The 19010-nt window shown below is 50.5% G+C and overlaps 1 protein-coding gene across 1 annotated transcript in view; it reads left to right on the top strand.

Annotated features, from left to right (window-relative positions):
* PYGB (glycogen phosphorylase B) overlaps positions 1-19010 on the top strand; it is a 60288-nt gene that overhangs the window by 23915 nt on the left and 17363 nt on the right. The window contains exons 3-10 of the mRNA XM_030826579.1: positions 7322-7400; positions 9542-9645; positions 12748-12879; positions 14803-14914; positions 15401-15483; positions 16511-16654; positions 17251-17343; positions 18473-18619. Coding sequence (XP_030682439.1) covers positions 7322-7400; positions 9542-9645; positions 12748-12879; positions 14803-14914; positions 15401-15483; positions 16511-16654; positions 17251-17343; positions 18473-18619 — 894 coding nt within the window. The remainder of the gene's footprint in view (positions 1-7321; positions 7401-9541; positions 9646-12747; positions 12880-14802; positions 14915-15400; positions 15484-16510; positions 16655-17250; positions 17344-18472; positions 18620-19010) is intronic.

Genomic DNA, 19010 nt, shown 5'->3' with positions numbered 1-19010 from the left:
CGGAGTCTCGCTCTGTCGCCCAGGTTGGAGTGCAGTGGCGCAATCTCGTCTCACTGCAAGCTCCGCCTCCCAGGTTCACGCCATTCTCTTGCCTCAGCCTCTCCGAGTAGCTGGGACTACAGGCGCCCGCCACCACGCCCGGCTAATTTTTTGTATTTTTAGTAGAGACGGGGTTTCACCGTGGTCTCGATCTCCTGACCTCGTGATCCGCCTGCCTCGGCCTCCCAAAGTGCTGGGATTACAAGTGTGAGCCACCGCGCCTGGCCGACAATAATTTTTTAATGTCAACTTTTCAGGCAGCGTATAAGGTTTTCTGATTACTTTATAACTTTTTAACAGCGTGTTCAGAAACTAAATTGCATTTAGTTGGTATGTTTTTTAAACCTTTCTTTCTTTTTTTTTTTTGGAGACGGAGTCTCACTCTATCACTGAGGCTGGAGTGCAGTGACACTATCTCAGCTCACTGCAACCTCTGTCTCCCGGGTTCAAGCAATTCTTATGCCTCACCCTCCCTAGTAACTGGGATTACAGGTGCATGCCACCTCGCCAGGCTAATTTTTGTATTTTTAGTAGAGATGGGGTTTTACCATGTTGGCCAGGCTGGTCTCAAACTCCTGATCTCAAGTGATCCACCCGCCTTGGCCTCCCAAAGTGCTGGGATTACAGGCGTGAGCCACTGCGCCTGGCCACATCTTTCTTAATCTGTAAGTGTCTCCTCTTTTTTATTTCCTGCCTTGCATTTAATTTGTTGGAACTGGGTTGTCCTGTAGAGTTTTCACAGGATTTACATTTGACAGACTGGGTGCCCATCTTGTGTTTAACCTACCACTGTGTCCCAAGGATGTCTGCTCTCACAACTTCTTTTTATTTTTTGGAGACAGAGTCTTTCTATGTTGCCCAGGCTGGAGTGCAGTGGCTTGATCTCAGCTCACTGCAACCTCCACCTCCCGGTTTCAAGTGATTTCTGGCTAGTTTCTGCATTTTTAGTAGAGATGGGGTTTCACCGTGTTGGCCAGGCTGGTCTCAAACTCCTGACCTTAAGTAATCTGCCCGCCTTGGCCTCCCAAACTGCTAGGATTACAGGCCTGGTGCCACCACACCTGGCCTGCTCTCACAGCTCTTACTCAACATTGTACTCAGAGTCTTGACCAGGGTATTTGGCAAGAAAATGAAATAAGAAGCATCCAGATTGGAAAGGCAGAAGTAAAACTAACTCTATTTGCAGATTACATGATCTAGAAAACTCTAAGAAATCGACCAAAGACCATTAGAACTAATAAATGAGACCAGCAAGGTTGCAGGATATAGGCTCAATCTGCAAAAATCAACTGTATTTCTATACATCTGCAATCCAAATGGAACATTTCATTAATTCAGTCCAGATGGAATAAATCCAAAATGAAATTAAGAAAATAGTTTTATACCATTTACAATAGCATCAGAAAGAATAAATTACTTAGGTGTAAATTTATCCAAAAAAATGCAAAACCTATACCCTGAAAACAAAGACATTGAGGAAAAGCTCAATATGGAAAGGGATCTCATGTTAACACCTTGGAAGACTCAGTGTTGTTAAGATAGCAGCACTCCCCAAATTGATCTACTCATTTGCAGAGATTGACAAACTGGTTCTAAAACTGTGATAGAAATGCAAGGGAAGGCCGGGTGTGGTGGCGGGCACCTGTAATCCCTGCACTTTGGGAGGTTGAGGCAGGTGAATCACTTGAGCCCTGGAGGCAGAGGTTGCAGTGAGCCAAGATTGCACCGCTGCACTCCAGCCTAGGTGATAGAGCAAGACAGACCCTGCCTTAAAATAAAAAAAAAAAAAAGGTCGGGCGTGGTGGCTCAAGCCTGTAATCCCAGCACTTTGGGAGGCCAAGGCGGGTGGATCACCTGAACATGGAGAAACCCCATCTCTACTAAAAATACCAAATTAGCCGGGCATAGTGGCACATGCCTGTAATCCCAGCTACTCGGGAGGCTGAGGCAGGAGAATCGCTTGAGGTGGAGGTTGCGGTGAGCCGAGATCACGCCATTGCACTCCAGCCTGGGCAACAAGAGTGAAACTCCATCTCAAACAAAACAGAAAGAAGGAAAAAATTAAAAGCAAGGGACCAGGAATAGTCAAAATAACCTTGAAAAAGAAAAGAATCGGAAGACTCACACTTGACAATTTCAAAATTTACTGCAAAGCAGCAGTCATCAAGACTGTGTGTTAGAAGCATAAGGATAGACCAATGGAATTAGAATTAAGAGTCCCAGAAATAGGCTGGGCATGGTGGCTCACACCTGTAATCCCAGCACTTTGGGAGGCTGAAGCGGGTGGATTGCATGAGCCCAGGAGTTTGAGACCAGCCTGGGCAGCATGGTGAAACCCTGTCTCTACTAGAAAAAAAAAATTAGTCAGGTGTGATGGTGCTCTCCTGTGGTCCCAGCTACTCTGGAGGCTGAGGAGGAGGATTGCTTTAGCCCAGGAGGTCGAGGGTGCAGTGAGCCGAGATCATGCCACTGCGCTCCAGCCTGGGTGATAGAGCGAGACCCTATCTCCAAAAAAAAACACAAAGTCCAGAAATAAGGTCTCATACGTATGGTGTGTTGTTTTTCTGCCAATTAAAAAAATTATAGTGAAATATATATAACATAAAATTTACCATGGTAACCATTTTTAACTGTACAGTTCAATTGCATTAAGTACCTTTACCTTGTTCTTTATCCATCACCGCCATCCATCTCTAGAACCTTTTCATCTTTCCTAACTGAAACTCTATACCCATTGAAAAATAACTCCTCCGTTCCTCTGCCTAGCCCCTGAAAACCACTGTTGCTTTTTGTCTCTATGAATTTGGCTACTCTAGATACTCATGTAAGTGGAATCATACGTTATTTGTCCTTTTGTGGCTGACTTATCTCACTTTGCAAAATGTCGTGAAGGTTCATCCATGTTGTAGCATGTGCCAGTACTTCAGTTCTTGTAAAGGCTGAATAAATTTTTATTATGTGTATATACCATATTTTGTGTATCAATTCGTCTGTCAGTAGACATTGGGGAGCTTCTGCCTTTGGCTATTGTGAATAATGCTGCTGTGAACATAGGTGTACAAATATCTCTTTAAGATCCTGTTTTCAGTGCTTTTGAGTATATACCTAGAAATGGAATTGCTGGATCATATGGCAGTTCCATTCTTAATTTTTTTTAGAACCACCAAAATGTTTTCCGCAGCAGCAGCACCATTTTACATTCCTACCAAAAGTACACAAGAGTTCCAGTTTCTCTACATCCTCACCAATGCTTCTTTTCCGTTTTTTGACAGTAGTCATTCTAAATGGGTATAAAATGGTATCTTACAGTTTTTATTTGCATGTTCCTGATAACTAATGATGCTGAGCATCTTTTCACGTGCTTGTGGGCCATTTGTATATCTTGTTTGAAGAAAAGCCTGTTCAAGTCGTTTACTCATTTTAAATTAAGTTGTTTGTTTTTTTGTTGTTAATTTTTTTTTTTTTTTTTGAGATGGAGTCTTGCTCTGTCGCCCAGGCTGGACGGCAGTGACGTGGTCTCGACTCACTGCAAGCTCCACCTCCCGGGTTCACGCCATTCTCTTACCTCAGCCTCCCGAGTAGCTGGGACTACAGGCGCCCGCCACCACGCCCGGCTAATTTTTTTGTGTTTTTAGTAGAGATGCGGTTTCACCATGTTAGCCAGGATGGTCTCAATCTCCTGACCTCGTGATCCACCCGCCTAAGCCTCCCAAAGTTCTGGGATTACAGGCGTGAGCCACTGTGCCCGGCCGATTTTTGTTGTTGAATTTTAAGAATTCTCTATTTGTCCTAGATGTTAATAGCTTATCAGATATGTGATTTGTGGATATTTTCTCCCATTCTATGGCTTGTCTTTTTACTGTGTTGATAGTATGTATTATATTACTCTATATATAAAGACCAGGTTTCACCATGTTGGTCAGGCTGTTCTCAAACTCCTGACCTCAAGTGATCTGCCCGCCTTGGCCTCCCAAAGTGCTGGGATTTCAGGCGTGTGCCACCACGCCTGGCCAATAGTATCTTTTGATTCACAAAAGTTTTTAATTTTTATGAAGTCTAGTTTGTCTATTTTTTCTTTGTTGCCTGTAAGTTTGGTGTCATATAGGTCAATTGATTTTTTTGAAAGGAAGGTACCAAAACAATTCAATGGAGAAAGATGTCTTTTCAACAAATGGTATTGGGATATTTGGATAACTACATGCAAATAAATGAAATCAAACCCCTACCTCACACTATGTACAAAAATTAGCTCAAAATGGCTCAAAGACCTAAATCGAAGAGCTAAAAGAATACAACTTTAGAAAGATATATAGGGATCAATCTTCATGACCTTGGATTAGAATTATTTCTTAGAAATGACACCAAAAACTCAAGCAACAAAAGAAAAAATAGATACATTGAACTTCATCAAAATTAAAAACTTTTGTGCATTAAATAAAGAAAACCTACAAAATGAGAGAAAATATTTGTACATGCTAAATCTGATAAGAGTCTGGTATCCAGAATATATGTAAAGAACTCTGACAACCAGAAAAAGACAAACCAATTGAAAAATGGACAAAAAGACTTGGATGTTTCTCCAAAGATGATATCCACATAGCACAAAAAGATGCTAAATGTGATTAGCTATGAGGGAAATGCAAATCAAAACCACAATTAGATGCTGCTGTATTCCCACAAGAATGGCTATAATCATAAACACAGAGAACAAGTGTTGGTGAGGATATAGAGCAGTTGGTGTGATTGTCAAATCTTGCAGTCACTTTGGAAAATAGTCTGGCAGTTACTAAAAAAGTTAAGCATAGAATTCTCATGTAGCCTAGCAATTCCATTCCACGGTACAGGCCTCAGAGAAATGAAAACATGTCTACATGAAAAACTGTATATGAATTTCACAGCAGCATTATTCATAACAGCCAAAAGTGGAAACATCCAAATGTTTATCAATTGATAGGTAGGTAAACAAAATGTGGGCTAGCCATACAATGGAATAATACACAGCAATACAAAGACGGGAAGGGCTGACACATGGCACAACATGGATGAAGCTTGAAAACATGCTCATTGCCGGGCGCGGTGGCTCACGCCTGTAATCCCAGCACTTTGGGAGGCTGAGGCGGGCGGATCACGAGGTCAGGAGATCGAGACCATCCTGGCTAACACAGTGAAACCCTGTCTCTACTAAAAATACAAAAAATTAGCCGGGCGAGGTGGCGGGCGCCTGTAGTCCCAGCTACGTGGGAGGCTGAGGCAGGAGAATGGCGTGAACCCCGGGGGGCGGAGCCTGCAGTGAGCCGAGATTGCGCCACTGCACTCCAGCCTGGGTGAAAGAGCGAGACTCCATCTCAAAAAAAAAAAAAAAAAAACATGCTCATTGGAAGAAGCCATGAAATATCCAAAATAGGTAGATCCATAGAGATGGAGAGTAGATCAGTGATTGATAGAAGTGGGGGAAATAGGTTATGACTGCTGATTGGCACGGGGCTGCTTTTTGGTATGATGGTTTGGAATTAGTGGTGATGGTTGCATGACTTTGTGAACATACACTTTTAAAAGGCGAATTTTATGGTTAATGAATTACATCTCAATAAAGAGATAAAGGTTATTGGGTATACTGCAGTGCTCTTTTTCTGTCTTCAGTTCAGAAGCCCACTGCAGCAGAGTTTTGGACTTTCTGTCAGCTACTTTTTGTGTCGTCGTTGTTGTTGTTGAGACAGGGTCTTGCTCTGTCACCCAGGCTGGAGTGCAATGATATGATCACGGCACACTGTAGCCTCAACCTCCTGGGCTCAAGCCATCCTTCCGCCTCAGCCTCCCGAGTAGCTGGGACTGTAGGTGTGCACCACCACACCCAGCTAATTTATTTTTTATTTTTAGTAGAGACATCTCATTATGTTGCCCAGGCTGGTCTTGAACTTCTAAGCTCAAATGATCCTCCCACCTTGGCCTCCTAAAGTGTTGGGATGACAGGCTTGAGCCACTGCACCCAGCCTTTTCATGTCTTTCTCGAATGCTCACAAAATCAAGGTGACATTTGCCCTCGTAGGTAGGATGAGTGTGCTGTAGGCACTCAATTTAAAAACAGGAAGGAACTAAACATCTTTCCCTATGTTGACTCATAGCCTGTCTTTAGAAAAATATGTAGAGATTTTAAAAAAATTTAATGGATTTTTGAATTTAATAGATTTTTTATGAACAAGAGGTTTTATGGTCGGTTAAGTTTAGACCATAAACTTAGAGGTTTTCTGGTCGGTTATGTTGTAGTTAAACTTATTTCTTAACTTTGAGCCAGTAATGCATTATTGAGTAAATCCTAGCCGCCCCCCATATCCAAAATATTGTTGGTGGAATGTACCCTTTGAAATTGCTTTAGGAATTAAGTTCAAGTCACAGTATTTTGAAATTTTACCCTGAATCAAATTACTGTATGTGTCAATATCATTCAGTTGACTTAGTGTATACTAAATCATTTGTAACTTTGCTGTTGTTATTTAAAACACTAACACTCTTCTCAATGGATATTTTTCTGGTTTCAAAAATGTGCTTTTTTTTTTTTATTAAACTTTGTTGTTTATGTTAACATGTATTGGGTTTATTATTTTAAATGAATTCATATGTATACTTTAAAAAGGTCTGCATTTTAATTTGTAATTTGATAAATATCAATATATGTAATTCAAATAAACAAAAGCTCTTTGGATCCTTCTGAGACCAAAAAGTTTAAAGTCTACCAATCCAGATAATGTGAGCAATTTGTCAAGTTTATGCACTAAAGCCAGATTAATGGAATATTTATCCATATGCCATAATGAGAGTTCTGAGTTCGGCTTCTGGAATGGCTTTAAGTGTCAATCGTGATTTTATTGCTTTTTCTCTAATTTTTAGCATGACATATCTATTTCACAACATTGTTTGAATACAATTGGAATCACCACAGGAAAAGTGCTTTTAGGTTTTAGTTTAAAAATATGTCACGTAAATATCTTTAGCCCATGTGAAATTAGAGAATGACAGAACCATTGGTTTCATTTTTAGGATACATGTTATAATTTGTTCACTGTTAATAGGTTAACTACCTGGCAATAAATGTTTTTGAAATATTTGGAAACTTTCATTTCCATGCATTGATTTAACATCAAATTTTAACATTGGATTTTCAAGTCTAACAGAACCCAGACTCTAACTTTTAGCATAAGCTCATAAGACTTACATATCTTTCAGCCTGTCATTCAAGGGAAAATATTGAGTAACATTAAAATGCTGCCTGTGTTTTTGTTTGCAGTTGGGGTTAGACTTGGAGGAACTCGAGGAGATAGAAGAAGATGCTGGCCTTGGGAATGGAGGCCTGGGGAGGCTGGCAGGTAAGTTGCCCCATCCAGGAGGAGCTCTCTCGGACCCGTTGTGATTGGTTGGTGGCCATGTGGTGAGGCCAGGGTCAGGTAAATTGGCCTCAGGGTAAATTGGCTTTGAGTGGATGGGCCAGTGTGTTCTTCAGATTGAAATCTTGCCACTACTGGGGGGAAAGGGGGAAAATATATGTTTTCTTTCACACAAGGGGCATGTCATCATTATCATGAAGACCAATCTTGCCAGCATGGAGTAAGCTGGTGCTGGGAGGGGCTCCCGATATGCTGACCACTTTCCAGGGCACAAGAGCCAGTGATTAGCAGACAGCCCAGAGGATGGAAAGATGATTTCTGAACGTGGCCCTGCTTGCAGCTGATACAGTCAGCAGATTGCCTTGAAATAACAGGGCTTTGAGGGTCTTCAGCCCTCTCCACGCCCCGGCCTTTGTGTCATGTGATGGGTCACCACTGTCTTCTTGTGAGGTCCCTTTTCATCAAATGCAAAACTGGGCTTCCGACGCTAAGGGAAGCTCCAGCCTCTTTTGTCCCCATCTCCTGACAGCCCCAGGGGTGGCCATTCATTGCACATCTCACCTCCAAGCTGGAGACTGTGGGCTGCTCCCTCCCTGGCCCCGAGACCTGCTTCCTTTTGGGGTGTTCCGGGTCCTTGGGCTTTCCCAGTCGCCTTGCCTGCCCCTCGCCTCCTCCCTCCATCCTTCTCCATGGCCAGATATGAGTAGAGCCTTTGCCTTCTGCCGACAGGGCCCGGTACCCACAGACCCAGGCAGCACTAAGCCCGCCATGGCTTAATGTGCTTCCCTCCTGCAGGCGAGTCCCCAGAACAAGAGTCCGTGAGGCTTCCTCATCCCTCTCCCTCAGCAGAGGGCCTGACAGGCATCTGTGTGTTCCATGGATTGGGCATTTTATTTTAGTTACTAGTGTTCCATGTGGGTGTTTTTTTTATTTTTTTAATCCTGAATTTTTTTTTTTTGAGATGGAGTCTCGCTCTGTCGCCCAGGCTGGAGTGCAGTGGCACGATCTCGGCTTATTGCAACCTCTACCTCCCGGGTTCACGCCATTCTCCTGCCTCAGCCTCCCGAGTAGCTGGGACTACAGGTGCCCGTCACCACGCTCAGCTAATTTTTTGTATTTTTAGTAGAGACGGGGTTTCACCGTGTTAGCCAGGATGGTCTCAGTCTCCTGACCTCGTGATCCGCCTGCCTCGGCCTCCTGAAGTGTTGGGATTACAGGCGTGAGCCACCGCGCCCAGCCAATCCTGAAGTTTTAATAAGGTTGCATCTAACTCTCGCCCAGGCTGGAGTGCACTGGCACAATCTTGGCTCACTGCAGCCTCAACCTCTTGGGCTCAAGCAATCCCCCAACCCCAGCCTCCCGAGTAGCTGGGACCACAGGCATGCGTCACTATGCACGGCTAATTGTATTTTTTATAGAGACAGGGTCTCACTATGTTGCCCAGGCTGGTCTCAAACTCCTGGACTCAAGTGATCCTCCCACCTCAGCTTCCCAAAGTGCTGGGATCACAGGTGTGAGCCACCACTCCTGGCCTCTAAATCTTTATTCAAAACATTGTTTTGTTTTGTTTTTCTTTCAAGAAGTTTTTATTGGAACAAGGGCTGGATTTAATGACACGTGCTATAGTGCCTTCAGGCCCCTGGTACTGCAGTGTTTGCACAGGTGGACATTGATTTGTATGTGGCCAGCTGCCACTGCTGTGCCTTCATCACTTAGGAGTAGTAGGGTGAGGCTTGATGTGTTGATGTGTCACTGCTGTCAGAACAGCCTGGGTTTCAGTGGAACGTGCAAGGGATCGGCGAGGCCTCAGCCTCAACTGGGATGTCTGAGAGTAGGGCACTGGGGGGCTTCGTGCTTGGAGAGGTTCCAGGCCTGGCCGAGTTCTCTGGGATTCTTCATCCCCCACATCCTCCCGTGCCCTTCGAGTAGCCACCACGTTGATGTCTTCTGTGTGTGGCCCCAGGCTCTCATGGCGGGGGTGAGGGCTCCACTTTTCCTCTCAGTGAAGCCTGAAGTCAGTGTGATCCCCTCTGAATTTCTGCCTTGCGCCCTGTGGGCTGCCTCCGCATGGGACCTTGGTGCCATGCCTTCGATTCTGACTGATCTGTGATTGATTTTTTCAGCGTGTTTCCTTGACTCAATGGCTACCTTGGGCCTGGCAGCGTACGGCTATGGAATCCGCTATGAATTTGGGATTTTTAACCAGAAGATTGTCAATGGCTGGCAGGTGGGTGAGATTTCATTTCTTCACTGGTTTCCAGCTCTCATTCACACAATAAAATGGCAGCACTTGCAGTTCGTCTTTTTATACTTCCCACGCCCCTGCCAGGGGACTGCAGGCCGGCCAGGGCAACGTGGAGCAGGTCAGGGTAGCTCCTTTGCTCCGGCTCCTTGGTCCACATGGCCTGGGAGAGCCTGGGCCCTGTGTGAGCTTTTTGCCAGCTGCCTCTGCCTGGTGACAGGGAAGTTGGGGGCGTGCAGGACACAGAAGCCTGGCTGAGCCTTACAGCAGCTCCCAGACAGGGCCAGTAGCAGCCAGGCAGTGAGGGTCACTTTGGTGACCCTCTGCACCAAAATGCAGAGTGCAGGGTGGTACTTTTGGGGTCAGCCTCCGTGGGATATTGGCCCTAAGTAGTTAGAAGAGCAGTTGTAGCTTTTGCTCCCACCTTCTGCCTTCACCCCCTGACCCCAGTGAGGGGACAGTGTCCTTGGGGTTAGAGACTAGACTCTGCATAGTACAGTGGCCCTTGGAAGGAGTGAGCCTCGATCTTGAAGCCTCACACTACAGCTAAGTGAGGTGGTTGAGACCATGGCTGGGAGGAGGGCGTGGTCTTAAAATGCAGCTGCCTCCTCCCCGTCGATCAGCGCCCTTCCCATGGGCCTCAGAATGGAAATCACCACTATTCCATTCGGTTGGAGATTGGTTTATTTAATATCATTTGGGGCCTACAAGTCACAAATTAAGCTGGTCTGGGGTTAGAATCAAAAGATTTGTAGCATCAGAGTGTACAGCCCCAATGAATGTGTGCGTGATGGGTGGTAGAGGTGCCCTTGGGGTGGGGGTGGCAAGGGGGATTGGGCCTCACGGCAGGTGCAACCTCCAGGGCTCGTCCATGGCGTCTGTAGGACTCATGTATCCCGCCCTAGAGAAATTAACCCAAAACATAAACGCAAGGAGCTGCTGTCCATGACACGCACAGCGATGTGTTTAGTGGGAATGAGGACTCATGTCTGCAGCTTGCTTAAGTGCACCCCAAAATCAATGGATTGGCGGACGGAGAAACAACAGACCATTTACAGCACCTAGGTGTGGGTGCATAACGTTTCTGCATGTTTGAAAACGCTCATGATAAAATGTTGGTAAGGAAAAGAAATGGCTAAAAGTAAACCTAAAACGGACTCGGATCCATTGCTTGATTTGTGGGGATGCCCTCTGCAACCTTAGAAAGACGCCTTTCTCCACCGCCTCTGGACAGCTCTGCCCAGCCCTCCGCATGCCTGAGCGCCGGGGCAGTCCAGTCCACGCACGTGTTGATGCTCTGACTCATTCTGGCCCCCAGCAGTCCCCATGTCACGTGTGGGTTTATAAGGCAGAAGCTCAGAGGCTCCCCTTCGCCTAGCTGGTGTTAGGGTTTCCAGCAGGAAGGTATTGGTGGTGTTTTTTGTTTTACCACGGAGACATTTTTCCTTCTGGTGGTCCTCGTTCTTGTAACTCTTGCCACTTTGTGTGACAGTTTAGGATGATCAGTAAGTGAAGCTCACCCCTCCTCCCATCCTCTTTTCATGGGAAGTGGTCAGATTCAGTGGGTTTTTAGTTGGCTTTAGCTGTGCAAGAAATAAATACAGGCAGGGTTGGCCAGCAGCGTGTGGCCAGAGGGGCCGCAGGCCAGCCTGCTTGGCACCCTGGCCGAGGGGGCAGGGAGGCCCTGCAAGGGAGACTCAGGCTGCCTTTGTATGTGGGAAGCTGTTGCTTCTGCCGACGACTCCTGGACCAGCTCTGCAGATGGCCAGGCCCTGGTGTTGGGGAATCTCACAGCGGACAAGGAGATGCCACCAGAGGGTCTTGCTGGGAGTACCATGGGGAGGTGCCTGCTGTGGGGAGGGTCCTGCTGTGGGGAGGGGCCTCCTGAAGAGCACAGCCCAGACAGTCTTGCTCATGACTCTTTGCGTCTGTGTAGGAACCATGAAGAGGAAATCCCTCAGTGTAGCATACTAGGGCTCCCTGTTTATTCTGAAGAGAAGAGACTTGATCTCATTTCAGTTTTAGTAATTGAGACTTCAGAATCCGCCCTTGCTGCTGTACCAGATGGAGTTACTCTGTCACTTGGTGGTAAAGCAGTCCCCTAGTGCTTCTGTGCAAGGGTGGCTCGAGTCTGCAGGGCCACTTTTAGTGTGGGAATTGGTTTTATGTAGTTACTGGTCTCGAGTGCCACTGGGTGCAGATTTTGGGAATAAGCTTCTTCTTGGAAGCCCTCCCGGAACAGCTTGTCTTCCTGGGTGCATCCAGGGCATCCTCACTGCCAGCTGCCAACTTGGCCCCAGCACTTGTGGATTTGCAGCATCACTCTCTTTTTTAAATTTAATTTAATAATTTTTTTTTTAGAGATAGGGTCCTGCCCTGTCGCCCAGGCTGGAGTGCAGTGGTACAGTCATAGCTCACTGCAGCTTCGACCTTGTGGGCTCAAGCGATCCTCCCACCTTGGCTTCCCAGAGTGCTGGGACTGTAGGCGTGAGCCTCCACCTGGCCAGTGTGTCCCTGTCAAAGCAATGTCTTCCAGTGATTCTTCTGTAACAGCTTTATTGAAATAGAGAGTCAATTTCAGTATCTTCAGAGTTGGGTAACCATCCCCACTGTCTATCTTGAGAACATTTTCATCACTCCAGAAAGAAGCCCTGCACCAATTTGCAGTCACACCCAGCCCCTGACAGCCTCTCACCCGCTTTCTGTCTCTGTGCAGGTGCTTGTTCTGAACATTTCCTGTAAATAGCCTCATGTGATGCACGTGGTGTTTTTGTCTGGCCTCTTTCACTGAATGTAGGTTTTTCAAGCTCCATCCAGGTCGGAGCACGTGTCAGTCAGTGGTTCTTAGTGTCTTTTTTTTGGGGCACATGTTTCTAAATTTTGAGTTTGTTACTTTAGTGTCCACTGTGTTCATTTTACCCATGTGGGCTTCTCCAGAAGTGGGAATCCCAACGTGGTAAGTGGCTGTAGGTAAGTTTCAGTGCCAGGCACTGTGTGATCTCGACCGCACGGTCTGCTGGGTCCAGGACAGGGCGGTGGCCTGGGACATCTGCGCTGAGGGTGCCCTCACAGCTGGCCCCTTTCCAGGTAGAGGAGGCCGATGACTGGCTGCGCTACGGCAACCCCTGGGAGAAAGCGCGGCCCGAGTATATGCTTCCCGTGCACTTCTATGGACGCGTGGAGCACACCCCCGACGGCGTGAAGTGGCTGGACACGCAGGTACCTGGGCTGAAATGTCTGCGGGCAAGGCTGGGGCCGGGTGAAGGGGCTGCTGCGGCTCATTCGTAGTCAGCTCAGCTTCTTTTGGCTCGGGGGGCTTGCTGCCTCCCTGGAGGACTTAAGGTAAAAGCCGGGGGAGGTTTATTCTCCTCATCTCCCCAGTCTCTTACACTTTGATGGGAGCTTCCCAAACAGTGGAAGTGCTGAGCACAGCAGCGAGACTCCGTGGGGGAAGCTCTGCGGGCAGGAGCTGTGTGTTGGGGCTAAGAATGCAGCTGGGCGTGTCCACTCACAGCCAGATGCTCACGAGAACCCCGCTGATTAAGGGCAGGCAGGAGGGTGTTCTGATGGGATGGGGGCACGGACCCCCGGGGTGGGCGAAAACAGCTCCCACTATCTCTGTGGAGCACGCGACAAGCTCGCTTGGCCTCCTGGCGCCATACGTGGCCCACGGCTCTCAAAGCGTCAGCTGTCAGAGCCCCTGAAGTGTGTGTGAGGCCTGGGCGACATCCGGGAATGGGGCCAGGCCCTCCTGCCCAGCAGGGTGCTGATGGGGAACCAGGGCAAGGGCCTAGAGTGCTCGGCAGCGATGGGTGTCAGGCACGCAGAGGCCACGTGAGGGAGCACCCAGTCCAGGCTCAGGGCAGCTGGGAGCCAGGATGACTGGGGCGGGGCAGGGGCCTGCAGGAGAGGCTGCAGGAGAACGTGGGGGCATCTGTGAGACTTGGCCACCTGTGATGGAGAAGGAGGGGCGGTAACAGGAGATCCTGGAGGCTGGGTGGTCACTGGTGTGCAGAGGGAGTTGTCCTGACTTTGTAGGACACAGTTTTAAATCAAATACATGGGCTTAGAGCGGCTGGGGCCATGCCATGGAGGCTGAAAATGCCCTGAAAAGTTGTATTTAACTTGCAAAAGCAGAGCAGGGGACTGGCGCTGTAGATGTGTTTGTGGATGAGTGTGTCAGTGTGAGTGGGGATGCTGGAGAACCGGGACATTCCAGGCAGGCTGTGAAGATGGGCTTAGCCCTGAGGGCTGGCCAGGATGGAAGGGGCTGGAATGCCTTGCTGGGGACTTGTCGCTCACTTGGGTGTCGCCTTGTGGGGCAGGGGCAAGGGTTGACAGGAGAGAGGAAGGGAAAGGGATACTGGGGTTTTAGTCTTGGTGGCCCCGGTGCGCCACCTGTGTGGCTGTCAGAGCTGACTGGCAGTGCCACAGGCACGCGTGCGCCAGGATGAACCCAAGCATCCCTGAGTGTGCCTGCTGGGGATCTGGGACCGCAGGTGAGCCTCAGCTTTGTGAGCCTCCTCCTGCTCTTGGTGGGAGTGGAGCTGATGTCTCTGGATGCAAGGGAACCTAGGGGCTTGTCAAGGAGAGAGGGAGCCAGGCTGGGGCAGAGGGAGCACGGCTGGGCTTGTGCTGGGGGCCGGGAACATCGAGGGTAGCAGGCAAGGCAGCTGCAGGAGCAACCTTCCCGCAGGTGGAGCTGAGAGAGGTGATCTGCGGGGCGAGCATCTGCGTGTTGGAGTTGCTAGAGCAGAGTTGACTGAGGAGGGGAGGCTCGGAGGGCAGAGGGTAAGGAGGGAGGTGGGGGTTGGTACTGCAGCACCTCAGGGAGTCGGGATGGGGATGATTCTTCAGTCAAAGCCATTCCTGAGGAAGGTGAAGTGAGAAGACAGGTCTGGTCTGGGGAGGGTGGTGGGGCGGGTGGTCCTCTTACGATGACAATGTGGGCACCACAGGGGGGGACGTGGACAGGGACTGTGGTGCCGAGCATGGACTGGGTGGATGTGTTTGGGCAGAAGGGGGAGACCGTGGGGGGCCAGCAGGGCGCCAGGTGCCCAGGAGGAGGCTGGGCCTGGGAGAGGCGCAGGGGCCGGCGGGGGCCCTTGCCACTCCGTCCTGAGCAACCTGTTTTGTGGCCAGGTGGTGCTGGCCATGCCCTACGACACCCCGGTGCCCGGCTACAAGAACAACACCGTCAACACCATGCGGCTGTGGTCCGCCAAGGCTCCCAACGACTTCAAGCTGCAGGACTGTACGTTCCGTGGTTCTTGGCGCCCTTGTGTCCATGTGGGTGGCTGGTCCCGGGACACCCTCGCCCACAGTCTTTACCGCGCCCTGTGGCTCACTGTCCTGGAGGCCGGGCGGCCCTCCTCTAGGGTGTCCCTGCGTCCCGGTGAAGAGTGAGACTGTTGCAGCTTACCTGTGTGTGGGGCCTGCCCGGGAAGGGCCTACAGGCAGAGCGACCGAGACACCTGGGCCCTGGGCACCCAGGGTCAGCTTGTGCAGATCCTGTGCCCCTGGGGAGGAGTGAGGGGGTGGAGTTGTGTGCGGTACATAGGGGAGCTGCAGGAGGGATCACGTTTACCTCCAGGAGTGGGGGTGAGGTGAAGTAATGCAGCAGCTGGGGGAGTCCTGTGCTTGAGCAAGTTTCCTTGGCCTTTGCAAGTAGGCCTCTGAGCAGTTGCGGTGCTGGTGCCAGGAGGCATGTGTGTGTTGACCCCGCTCCGTTTCTTCTTAGTCAACGTGGGAGACTACATTGAGGCGGTCCTGGACCGGAACTTGGCTGAGAACATCTCCAGGGTCCTGTATCCAAACGATAACGTGAGTAGCTGGCCTGGGCACTCTTGCTCAGGCCGCGTCACTTTCTGGCGTAGTGAGGTGGGCTACTGGGCCGGGCTCCCCAGTGGGGCCTGCTGTTGGCCTTGGCAAGCAGCCACCTGGTGGCCCTCCCGCTTTAGGTGCACACACGATGCCCTTGGGGAGGAGAGGGGTGCACTGTCCTCCATAAAGCCCAAGCGGGTCTTCGTGTGCCTCTTGGCAGCACTGTGGTCCTCTCTCTGAGGACACTCTCTGCCACCTTCCCCTCTTATCCACTCCCCTCATAAACACACAGCTGCTCCTTGGGTCCAGCTGGAGCCCATCAGCCCTCCAGTCTGTGTGCTATTCTAGCCCGTGGTGCCACTTCCCCAAGTAGGTGATCTGTCTGTCCGGGGCACTGTAGCGCCTACTTGGCATTGATGCCTGGGGACATTTGAAAGGTCCTTGGCACATGCCCTTCCCATGCTAGGTGATGGTGTCACAGCCATGTTCCCTACTGCCACCTGCATTTAGTGCCCGGTGGCTTTCTTTTTGTTGTTGTTGCCTGACAAGTCCTTAGAAGATGCCCTAGTGGGCAGAGCATGTTTAAAAGTTAGCTTTTTTATTTTATGAAAGTAACCCGTGCACACAGGAGCAAAGGCCTGGGTGCCGGAAGGCTCATCAAAGAGTGCACTCCCCTGTCCCCATGAGACTATTGGCAGACCCTAAGCCCCAGGTACAGAATGTTCCAGAAGGCCTGTGCTTGGACAGTGCAGCTCCTGAGCAGCGCTGGCACTGTACTTCTCCTGACCGATGGACACTGTGTCCCGGGGGTGTGTCCCATAGGCAGGGTGACCTTCCTCAGTGACCTGAGGGCCCACAGGCAGGCCCCAGTGTCAGGCGGCTGGGCTGGGCTCCTCTCGGCCTTCTACCTGCACCCTTGAGCCAGGTCGCTGACCTGGGCTTCCTGGGGGAGGAGAATGGCCCTGGGACTGGGTCATGGGGCATGCGCCCCTAGCCTGCACCCTCCAGCTTGCTCTGCTGTGTGCAGTTCTTTGAGGGGAAGGAGCTGCGGCTGAAGCAGGAGTACTTTGTGGTGGCCGCCACGCTCCAGGACATCATCCGCCGCTTCAAGTCATCCAAGTTCGGCTGCCGGGACCCTGTGAGAACCTGTTTCGAGACGTTCCCAGACAAGGTGCATGGTGGCCCTGGGAGGGATCTCAGTGCCAGGGGCTGGGCACCTTCAGGCTCTTGAGGTTGCTTTCTCGTGTCCCAAAAGGGGCTAGAGTGGAATAGCACATGCCCCTTGTCTTGGGGTCTCGTCATCCTGGGCCAGGATCCCACCTGGGCCCTCCCTCCCAGAACAAGGGCCACCGGCCTTGTTAGGAGTCAAGTCAGCAAGGGACATGGTGAAAGGCTCCTGTGCAAAGTCAGATGTGCTTGGCAGGGCTAAGTGCAGTTATTTCAAACAAAGCCCTCATAGCTCCAATGAGAGAGCCCCCAGCTCCGGTGACCACAGCTCCTCCCCTCCGGCTGCAGCACACACCCGCAGCAGAGCACACCGCAGTAGGGCACTCACCAGCAGGCACTTCGGGCACAGCGCACACCTGCCACAGTGCGAGCCCGACTGTCCTCCCTGCTCCCTCCGCAGACCCCCTCCCTGTTCTCCAGGCTTCTCGGGGGTGGGGTGGGCTGGGCTGGCTCCTTCCCTTGGGGAGCTTCATATGCCAACAACCGTGGGTGCCCACGCAGGATGAAATGACTGAATGACACCCCTTGTGCGGCCTGCAGGTGGCCATCCAGCTGAACGACACTCACCCCGCCCTCTCCATCCCCGAGCTCATGCGGATCCTGGTGGACGTGGAGAAGGTGGACTGGGACAAGGTAAGCGTGGAGGAAAAGGGCGGCACCTCCCCAGAGCCTGGAGCCTGTGCAGACCAGGACTACAAGGAGCTGTGCTGGGGGGCCTCTCCCCTGGCCTTGGGAGAGCTGTGTGGTCATCATGCCTGGAAGAGACATGATCTGTGGGAGGGGTCTGGTTCCAGGAGACGGAGATTCTGTGGGCCAGGGTGCAGGGGCCAGAGTGTGGGGTCAGGGCGAGGGGGAGAGGATAAGGATAGGGCTGTGACACTTCTCAGGGTTTCCTGTTGGTGCATTCTTATCTTGAAATTTGGTGACAGCTCCCCAAAGCGTTAAGTGTTTAGAGCTCTGTGCTCTATTCATGCACCTGCCCTCGCAACTCAGCGTATTTTAGACTTAAATATGTTTGTGTGGTAGGATTTGCTTAATCTAACCGTTACCAAATCAACATGTGGAACCATAAAACAGGCCAATGTGGTGACTCACACCTGTAATCCTAGTGCTTCGGGAAGCCGAGGCAGGAGGGTCGCTTGAGGCCGGAAGTTAGAGACCAGCCTGGGCAATACAGCAAGACCCTACCTCTAAACAAAAAATAGCCAGGTGTGGCAGCACATGCCCAGAAAAATAAAAACAAAAGAAACCATAAAACGATTTTTTTAAACTCCGTTTTGTAGAAACCTAAGCCCCTCTCTGGTCTTGGGGTGTGTGCACTCCAGGTGAGGCTGTACCTATTGTGGGTACCCCAGTTCTGGCCAGCACGGGGCAGGTCCGTGTAGTAACCAGTGTCCTCCCCACCATGTCTGACCACTTTAGTGGAAATAAATAGAAAACCACTCAGCGGTCTGTCCATTTACCAGTGACGGCAGAGTGTGAAGGTGACCCCAGGTAGCAGGCGAGTATGTCTTATTTGTGTGTCACGCACTGGACCATAGTGTCACACTTCAATGGGTTGTGTCAGCAGAGGGAGGGCTCTGGGCTGCATGTCAGGCTTTCAGAGGGCTCCAGATCCACCTTGGAGAGCAGAGGGGACGGTGGCCCTTCCTGGGGTACCCAGCATCTGCCTGGGATCCCGGACGCTCACCCTGCCTAGGCAACTGGCCAGAGAGCTGCTTGTTTCTAAACAAACACATGGGAACATTCTCAAATGGCCTAGGCCTGGGAAATCACTAAGAAGACCTGTGCGTACACCAACCACACTGTGCTGCCTGAGGCCTTGGAGCGCTGGCCCGTGTCCATGTTTGAGAAGCTGCTGCCGCGGCACCTGGAGATCATCTATGCCATCAACCAGCGGCACCTGGACGTGAGTGTGGGCCCAGCTGGCCGTGTGGGGTGGCAGCTACACCCATGCCAACAGCCCCCCACCTGGCCTGGAAGAGGAGGTGCTTTACTCCTTGAACGAGGCACCCTCCGTTCAGCAGAGGATGCTTGGGGCTGGGGGCTGTCCCTTGGCAGAGCTGTTGGCTGATCCCCACGCCTGGCCCACAGCTATCTCAGGTTCCTCTTTGTAAATTAAATTGCATGTCCTCTCCCTCAGACCCATCTTCCTCAGCAGCCCTGTGGGTCCCTGGGCCGGGCTGGGCCCTTTCCTGGGCTGGGGAGTGGGGTGAGCGAGAGCCTTTTCCTCAGGCTGGGCCCGGGCCCTTGTGAGATGCCTCGGAGGTCCCTGCTAGGGCTGGGAGCACTTGAGGGAG

Source organism: Nomascus leucogenys, chromosome 13 (genome assembly GCF_006542625.1).
Source record: "Nomascus leucogenys isolate Asia chromosome 13, Asia_NLE_v1, whole genome shotgun sequence".
In the NCBI taxonomy this organism is placed as follows: Eukaryota; Metazoa; Chordata; class Mammalia; order Primates; family Hylobatidae; genus Nomascus; species Nomascus leucogenys.
Note: the sequence above shows the minus strand (reverse complement) of the source record. Positions and strands in the feature narration are given on the sequence as shown.